Raw genomic sequence first — 9635 nt, 5'->3', positions numbered from 1 at the left:
AAAAAAAAAACATTACTGGTGTGAATCTTGAGACAAAACAATGGCACTGACATATTTTAAGATATTCCGGTTATTAAATTAAAACAGCTCAAACATGCATTTTAGTCTGGGACTAGACTTAAGCCTTGTCTGTGAAACTGGCCAATCTGATTTGATTTTGAAAAACAAGAAACTGTTGATTTGTGAGGAGGGCAATCGCATGTTTATTTTCTAAAATCAATAAAACTAAACACCTCAATATCGCAATAAATCAAGGTCGACACAACAGCCTCTTAAATCTTAACTCAAGTCTCAGTTCTCAAAAAGGACATAAGTAAAGCAATATCCTTCAAAAAGGTCTCTTCAAAATAACAGTTAGATAAAATAATGATGAGTAAAATGAAATAGTCAAAGCCCACTTGCACTAGATGTTCTCGTTTCGGCTGCAGTCACAACTGCTCATCTCATACATGAAACCCCTGAGATTCAGAAATGACCTGATAATGCACAGTTAAAGTATAAAGTAGCCTTGTTCACAAGTTTGGTGGTGAGTAAAGGCAAAACACACAGGATAAAGTACCTTAAATGTCCTGTAGATGGCGATACTGCTTCTTCTGCAGCAGAAATAAACTGATGCAGAATGATGCAAAATGTAAACAAGTAATTGCATTACATCACACATGTATTGGAGTAAAGACTATACTTACGCAAAATAGAGTAAAAGTTACTAATATCTTTGAAAACCACAAAGTAGCCAAAAAGATACTTAAAGATCCTGTACCTGATATTTATTTTTTCTATTTGGGCAAAATGGTTTAAACCCCAAATAATATATTTAAAAGCACTGATCTGTGATAAAAACAGGCTTTATGATGCCATCTACTGTTTATTATAGAGGACTGTAATAGATGAGAAGCTCGTTCCAGGGACGGAAAGTCGTGGCCAATAACATGCTCAGGAAAAAGGGGGTTGCACATATTGAACTCAGGGACAACAATTATAAAATGGTACATCATGAATCCATTTTCCAAACCGTGTTTTTTGTCTTATTCTGAATCACTACGGTCCACCTTTAATAAGTGTTTATATTTTGACTATTTTAGACTGGTTCGGGTCGTACCGCTGTGGAGTATCCCAGTGCCTGCGTGACTCGACATAAACAGAGAGAAGTCGCTCCGGCTACAATGTTCTTCCACAAGACGCATGCAGTTCTGTTTATTAACCACTAGAGCGACAAAAGTTACTGACTGCAGCTTTAAGTTCAGTTTCTAATTACATTTACTTAAAGTCTGTACCCTGTGGTGAAAATCAAGCTTTTAATGGTTTATATGTCTATGTGGTGTTTTTAATGTGCTTAAAGACAAACATGTGCAAATTCATAAGTCAGCACCATTGCTGAGTATTTTCTCCTTAAAACTGCAGTGAACCAAAGACAGCCTCAAAAACACGGTTTGAAATCGCTGGTGTTTCTGACGTCACAAACTACCTTGTAACCAATCAGATCAACGTGTGATCGTCAACCAGTGGATCTCTGAGCTGGTGTGAGTGAGTGGAGGCGGGGCTAATTTGCATATTCATAGAACCGCATATACTAAATGAGGCAAGGGTGTAGAGTTTCGTTCAAGCTATTTTAAGGCATGAGAGATTTTTTTCAAGGAAAAAACTTTAAATATGTAATTTTTGTGATCAAAGATGAGTTTTAAGGGATAAAATGATTGACTACAGGGGGACTTTAGACCACTTTACTAACTTTACTTTACTTTACTTTACTTTACTACTTTACACCACTGATCCTAGGATGCATTCACAACATTTCAAGACTCCAACCAATACAATTTCTTTCTTCTGTGGAACACATGGGATTTGAGAGCTTACAGTGGAGGGAAAATCCAAGTGTTTAATGGTTGTGTTTTGACCACTTTGGATCAAGGTGAAAATATGCTTTCATTGTGTGGAAAAGAGCCGCTCAGAGACTCTTCAAACGAACTATTCCACAGAGCGCAGGAAGTCACACGAGAGTCGTCAAAAGACCACCAGTTCTACATTTTGCCTCGGTTGTTCCTCAAATGAATGTTTGCACAGACATGTGGCGCGGGACTGAGTCGAGCTACTGTAACACAGCAGCACTGCGATGACTGGAAATCACAAACACATCTTCACAACACATTTATCAGATGTTAACTGTGACCTGTGATATAATATTAGCCCCCAGTTCTCTGCATCCACATCTCTCATGTAGCAGAGCGGTTTGGAAACAGCCAGGCGAGCACATCCTGAAGGCCCTGTCCCGAGCGCCCACTGATCTCTAGTGTTGTGACTGACTGAGGCGCAGATCTAATGATGTCATCAATCCTGAACAGCGACTTCAGCTCCACAAGAGACATGGAGCACGGAAGATCCCTGAGGAAAGAAATGTATAACTGGAGTGAGGAGCGATAGGCTTAGCATGACTTAGTACTGGATTTATTGAATTAAATCAACAAGGGAGACAGCAGCTGTTTCCATCCACATATTTTGGGATATCTCATAAAAAACACTGGATAGAAACTATAAGATTTGCATAAATTCTAAAAATGTGCATAAAATAACGTATGCGCTCAGTTGAAGCACATACATTTTTTATTTGATAAGAGACATGCGCATAAACTACAATGGAAACACATTTACTGAATAAATGTGACTTTGCCTCATCAGAGGATGTGATTGGATAACTGGAGCAGACGAATCGCATCACAGCATCTCAAATGCTGGTTTGATCGTTCTGAAATGCCTGAGCCGAAGTCGGTCATGAATGATTTGTTTTAATTCCCTCCCAGAAGTGTCTCGCACGATTGCATTCCCAAACATCAGGCATCTGAACGCAAGATAACACGAGCGCGTTTATTGAGTCTCGCTCAGAATAAAGAGTCACAGATTTCAGCAACTTCCATTTATTAGAGATATTTTGCGCCAAATTCCCAGGAATTAACGATTTTGCTCTCTTGAACACATGGGATGGAAACGCTGCTTTATTCACAAATGAATTATGCGACATTCTAATCAAGTTAAAGTGGTAACTTTGGATGTAAGCGTAGCTGGTGTGTGACCTCTCCTGACCTCTTGTTGAAGAGTATGAGCACAGCAGCAGCGTGAAGCGGCTCCGCAGAGAGAACAGACAGCAGCTGGACGCAGGACGATGAAATCTGGCCAAAGTTGCCACAGTCCACCACAAACTACAAGGCATCAAGAACAAATGCATATCAATCGTGATGGACAACATGATCATACTGTAAATGTACAGTCTCTCTCCAGGACTCTCAAAACAATGAAGAGAAAACCTGCCAACAATCTTCACGTCCAGTGGTTGATAATCGAGGGATTCAACAAGCAAAGCCATTACCTTCTGCCATCTGAGTTACTGAGATATTCACTACCAGTCAAATGTTTAACACACTTCATTCTTCACTATGACAGTCTGTTTTTCACATTATTATATACTAGTAAATTCATAACTCACAACACATATATGGATATGGGAATTAAGTAGTGACCAAAATGTTAAGCAAATCAAACCTCTATTTTGGCGTCTGTACTATTATTTAAACTTATTTCTTTCTCGTTCACTTATTTCTTGACTTGTTGATACTCACTATAACGGATGTGCAATCCAAGTAGTATTTTGGCCAAATGGGCCCCATACAGCCTCCCAACTCTCGTACTGTTATTTTCTTCCTCCGACATATGAGGTCTGTGAGGTTGGTGCCGACCTGAAAAAAAAAAAAAAAAAAAAAAGATACTTCACACAATTTTTTTTTTTCTAATCACCTTTTTGACCAGTCCCCAAATTATTTCCACACACACATATATATTAAAATAAAAGCTAGTATTTTTAATTGTTTTTGTAAATATATGTATTTTTTATTTTACTCTAATGCATTATTAAAAAGACTTGTGATTTAAAGAAACTATTAAACTAAAAAAAAGACATCTTCATTCCCAATGTTTTCCAAACAACCTTTCATTTGTATTGGGCTAACGTTACTTTAGTTTTAGATCGCATAATTCAATTGACTTCAACACTAAAACTCACTGTTTGCTTTATATTGCGTTTAAAATATTACAGAAAGCTTTATTTTACTGGCTGAACAGCATTAGTGTGAAGAGGAGAAGCTCACCGTGGGAAGAGTGACGGGCGCTTCACCCAAATCCGCGTGCGCGTCCATCTGACACAACTGTTAGTCCAGATGAAGGAGTCATATTCATTGACAGTGGGTGAGAAATTATAATAAGAAACTATTATATATTTAGGAAGGCAGTCTGTCTTGTGTAAACAACTGGTAAAGGATATTCTGTAGTCGTTTCATTAAAAGCGTTTTTCCAACTCCAGTTGCACCGAGCAATAAACACATCGCCTCGACCACTCAGTCTGCTCACAGTTTCTGTCTCAGAATAATACATATATATACACACGAGAATAATAGCGCTGTTTTAAAGATTTCTGTTTTACACATACAAGCATTACATGGAGAGATTTCCTGTGTCGCCACGGCAACGATGCTATTTACAAAATAAAAGTCTCCATGTTTCCGGTATGATTATTTTTGAGTCTTCATCGCGCCCTCTGGTGAGCTGTAGCAGGATTGCTCTCCAAACCCATATATCCACTGTGAAAGAGCAGTGTGTTGTTGTACTAAATGTACATTTGTAGTGTACTTCAAGTCATAAAAGTATATATTTAAAAAACTGAAGGCCTACTTGCAGTTAATAAAATATTAACGGAAAAGGGCCACTTTCATGACTATATTTCTTAACACATTTAAATAGACTATTAAAAAAGTATACTAAATTAAAAGTTTGACTTTAAAAGTACATATTGAATCGTTATGTTTAAAAAATTGTTGTGCTTAAAAGTAGTACACTTATTTTAATGTGTTGGCGCATGTAAAATAGCTTACTTTAACTATAGTGTCAAGTAGCCTAAATATGTTTTAAATGTATTAAATTGCAACTCAGATAATTACAAATGAGTAATCACAAGTATGTTTAAATACATGACATACATGTTTCATATAAATTGCATTAAAAATATATATTTTAGTCTGCTATGCATGTCAGTACATTCAGCAGGACACTTTATATTTCAGAGACAATAGAAGAAAGTACATAAGGATGCAATAATTGGATTTAATATACATTTGAACTAAAATACATTTTAATTTAATTGCAATTCACATTTAAGTGTGAGAAAACATTAGATTCCGTTCACAATGTAATCTACAAGTAGGCTATATTATTTTTTTAATAAGAACTCCTAAAAGTAGGCTACAGCATGCTTTTTTTTCACAAGGGTTTGCATATTTATCATTATGTTATTATCATCTTGGAAATAAAAATTATATTTTAATCCAGTTTTGCGTTAAATGTCTTAAAGGGGTGGAGCTAGAAACCTGGAAACAACCGGATGGTTTATTTTAATGGCGTCCTGGATTGTGTTGAAGGGTTATATGTTTGTTCGGAGCATTTTGTTTTGTAAGTGTAATGGAGGGTTCACAAAGAAACTTTTGTTGAAAGATGAAGCAGCAGCTGTGTTGGATCTGACAGCAGCTGCATCACAAACCTTAAGTGAACGATTTCATAATGCTTTGTCTGTAAATTCCGGTTTTATATAATGTCACATCATGTAATAGTGAGTGGGCGTTGATACTGTTTCCAACACAATGACATTAGCCAATCATAACAGTAATCAGATGTGTGATTCTTCTTTTTTAACTGTTTGGATGTATTTATTAATTTCTTGTTTGTGCCAGATTATGATGCCTCTTGAGTCTCTCCCACATGTGACTCTTTCCTGCTTTCTAGTGGATAGAGACGTTTCACAGTATCCTGAGGGACAAAGAGTGATTTTTCCAGTTCTGTGCCAAGTTTCCTATTATGATGTCCATGTTTGATGTGTTGTTGTTTTTTTTTAATCTAAGGTTTGGGTTTTGTAATCAAAACCGGATGAACTAATACCCTGTAGGTTCCACATTGAAATAATTAATGATCTCATGTTGTCAACCAGTTTTACAATTCTGCAATCTTAATAGTGCTCTAGAGTAATACAAACCTAAATCTAATATAGTATCAAAGTATATACATGCGTAAACCAAATTATTTATTTATGTCTCTCTCTAACAGACACACACTCACAGAAATGTGACTGCATTCATGTGGAAAAAACCTGGACATAATCTATTGCAGTAATATATCACAAACATCAAAGGTCATTTTACAGTCAGAATTGTTACAACTCGTAAAATGGCATTTTATTAAAGTTTTAAATTATGCTTAAATATAAACATACTGAACTGCTCTCTAAGCTCTACAGCTTATACAGTGCTATGCATACGTTTAGACACCCATGCTAAAGTTGACTAAAAAGAGGAATAAAAAATCATCTTTTGGAAATTGAACTTAATGCCTTAATTTAAAAAAATTAGGAAAAATCCAACCTTTAAGGACACCAATTTTCTTTGTGAATGAATAATGTATTGTAAATAAATAAATGTTCTTCCTTAAAATACAGGGTGCATAAGTCTGGACACCCCTATGTTAAATTCCCATAGAGGCAGGCAGATTTGTATTTTTAAAGGCCAGTTACTTCATGGATCCAGGATATTATGCATCCTGATAAAGTTCCCTTGGCCTTTGGAATTAAAATAGCCCCACATCATCACATAGCCTTCACCATACCTAGAGTTTGGCATGGGGTACTTTCCATAAGATCATCTCTCAAATCAAACCAGCTATTAGGCTAACTGAAATAAAATCATGCCAATCTCTAGGTATGGTGAAGGCTATGTGATGATGTGGGGCTATTTTAATTCCAAAGGCCAAGGGAACTTTATCAGGATGCATAATATCCTGGATCCATGAAGTAACTGGCCTTTAAAAATACAAATCTGCCTGCCTCTATGGGAATTTAACATAGGGGTGTCCAGACTTATGCACCATGTATTTTAAGGAAGAACATTTATTTATTTACGATACATTATTCATTCACAAAGAAAATTGGTGTCCTTAAAGGTTGGATTTTTCCTAATTTTTTAAATTAAGGCATTAAGTTCAATTTCCAAAAGATGATTTTTTATTCCTCTTTTAGTCAACTTTAGCATGGGTGTCTAAACTTATGCATAGCACTGTAGTTCATGAGTTTTGTACTGCTCAAAAGTTTGGGGTTAGTAAGATTTTTGTTTTAAAGAGATTAATACTTTTATTCAGCAAGGATGCTAGACAGTAAAGACATTTATAATGTTACAAAAGGTTTCAAATAAATGCTGTTCTTTTGAATTTTTCTATTCACCCTAAAAAAAAAAAAGTATTGCAGTTTCCACAAAACTATTTAAACTACTAAATGTTTCTTGAGCATCAAATCATCATATTAGAATGATTTCTGAAGGATCATGTGACACTGAAGACTGGAGTAATGATGCTGAAAATAATCACAGGAATAATTTATAGTTTCAAATATATTAATCACAAACCTTAAAGGAACACTTCGACTTTTTGGGACTTTGGCTTATTCACCATATCCCCCAGAGTTAGATAAGTCCATATACATACCTTTTTCATCTCCGTGCGTGCCATAACTCTGTCTGACGCACCCACCGCTAGCCTAGCTTAGCACAAAGACTCCAAGCCTTATTGGAGCCGCCCCTTAAAAACTGACCATTTCAGACAGAGGGTCAGAGTGAAGGTTGAAGAATACCGTTTTTTCTGCATTTTTTTGCAAAAAATAAATAAAATGTATTAACATCATAAGTGAACCTCAAGGAACATATTAAAATATAATATCATGACCCCTTTAACTGTTAGGTGAACCTGAGCTTCCTTTACATGTGTTTTATTCTGTCCTTTAGATCGAAGCTCCTTCAAAATGACTCACATTTACAGCTGGATGTAAATTGTGTTTTCTCTGGGGTTTTTTTCCCATATGTGAAGTAACTGAGAATATTAAAGCAGTTTCTGGATGAAGTGATTGGCTGAACTCTAGTGATCGTCACTCTTTCAGAGTTTCTCTTCCTCATATATGAGTCTCTCAGTCTCTCTTATTCTCTTCATCTCTCCACTAAACTCAAACTGCTTCACAGGGAAGATGCTGATCATTTTCTACTTCACTCTCCTCACTCTTCTGTCATGTAAGTTATTTCACTACAAACATGTTGTTCTCTCAGGGGTGACAAAGTTGATGAAATTCATTTTATTGATTATAATTTTTCAGGTGTCAGATCTGTGAAAGTGTTCACACAGAAACCCTCTGTGCTGACAGAACAAAAAGGCAAATCTGTGACTATGGATTGTAACGTTGAAAAGGATGAGAGTAATTCTGTCCGCTGGTATAAACAGAGTCCAAATGAAGCTCCTCAGTTTGTGTTGAGATTCTATCATTCACACAGCTCTCCTGTATATGGTGATGGTTTTACATCCAGCCGCTTCACATCTAGAGCTCAGTCAAAGATTGACTATAGTCTGATCATCAGTAATGTGGATGTTGGTGATTCTGCAGTGTATTACTGTAAGACATATGATGACACTGCTAGAGAGTACGTATCACAGTGATTCACAGCATGACAAAAACCTCCTCACTGCTCACATTCACTTCTGCTTTTACACACGTCTCACTTGATCTTGAATTCAATGTACAATTTGGCCAGTTTTTACAGTTTACAGTTACATTAGTATATTTATTAAATATACTATTTAATTCTATATTTATTAAAAAATAATTAAATCAAGTGTAACTCCTAGAGTCACCTAGAGACATGTTGAACATTTATGTATTTATTTTTATTTTTATTTCATATTTGTTTATTTAACAGTGAGGAAAAATGAATGTAAATTTTGAACATTAAAATTAGTATTTTGATGGATGTATAGGCTACATTTACTTTGGATATCTATTTTCTATATTATATATTAAGACATTATACAGTAATATATCTGAAAAAAGAAAAGATGTGCACTAGTGACAGATGAAGTATCTAGTGAACTGTGACTGTGCTTCCCTAACACACTTTTTCATATCATTTAATTTCATTCATGAGAAGCTTATTATTATTAGACCTTTAAAACGCCTAATAAACCGCATTCAAATATCACAGTGACTCATTTAAAAATATATTAACGTGTATTAGAAATATATTAACTATCAGATACACCATTGATTAACACTTTATTCCAAAGAAAGAAAAAAAAGATTAATTTTTAAATTGTTATATTACAGTTTCTCTCAGTCGATTGGACACATTTCTCTAAACTCAGTTCATCTAAACACACTCTTATCTTATAGCCAAACAGTTCATGAAGCTCTGTATTTTATTATTAGTAAATACTATCATCAAAACTACAGGTGTGTTCTCTATTGATTTCATAACATATTCAGCTATAAATATACTAATAAAAATGCATTTTATGATGAAGTTCTTAAATAAGGAGTTTTGATTTATGTTTTTTCCCCTACCCCCTAAAAATTATACACAATACACAAATGTTTGCTGTTGTACAGAACTGCGATCACTCAACTTTATTGATCACGGCTCTGATTTACATCTGGACAGAGAATTTCATACAGAATATATTCTAATCATGCATTATTATCATCCATGTTTCTTCTGCCTCAACATCTGCACAGGACTCTT

The 9635-nt window shown here is 35.3% G+C and overlaps 1 protein-coding gene across 1 annotated transcript; it reads right to left on the bottom strand.

Moving 5' to 3' along the window:
- Positions 1-93: 93 nt before the first annotated feature.
- On the bottom strand, positions 94-4502 carry arl16 (ADP-ribosylation factor-like 16). Its single transcript, XM_084131137.1, has 6 exons — positions 4307-4502; positions 4134-4192; positions 3609-3725; positions 3076-3191; positions 1755-2379; positions 94-1719 (listed from the first exon to the last, which is right to left on the bottom strand). Exons 1-5 carry the CDS (start codon positions 4365-4367, stop codon positions 2211-2213), a joined length of 522 nt encoding a protein of 173 aa, XP_083987263.1. The 5' UTR covers positions 4368-4502; the 3' UTR covers positions 94-1719; positions 1755-2210.
- Between the last annotated feature and the right edge of the window lie 5133 nt (positions 4503-9635).

The sequence above is a fragment of the Abramis brama genome (genome assembly GCF_963993115.1).
Source record: "Abramis brama genome assembly, chromosome: 1".
Classification (NCBI taxonomy): Eukaryota; Metazoa; Chordata; class Actinopteri; order Cypriniformes; family Leuciscidae; genus Abramis; species Abramis brama.
The sequence above is the reverse complement of the archived record's forward strand: the minus strand, read 5'-3'. Positions and strand labels throughout refer to the sequence as shown.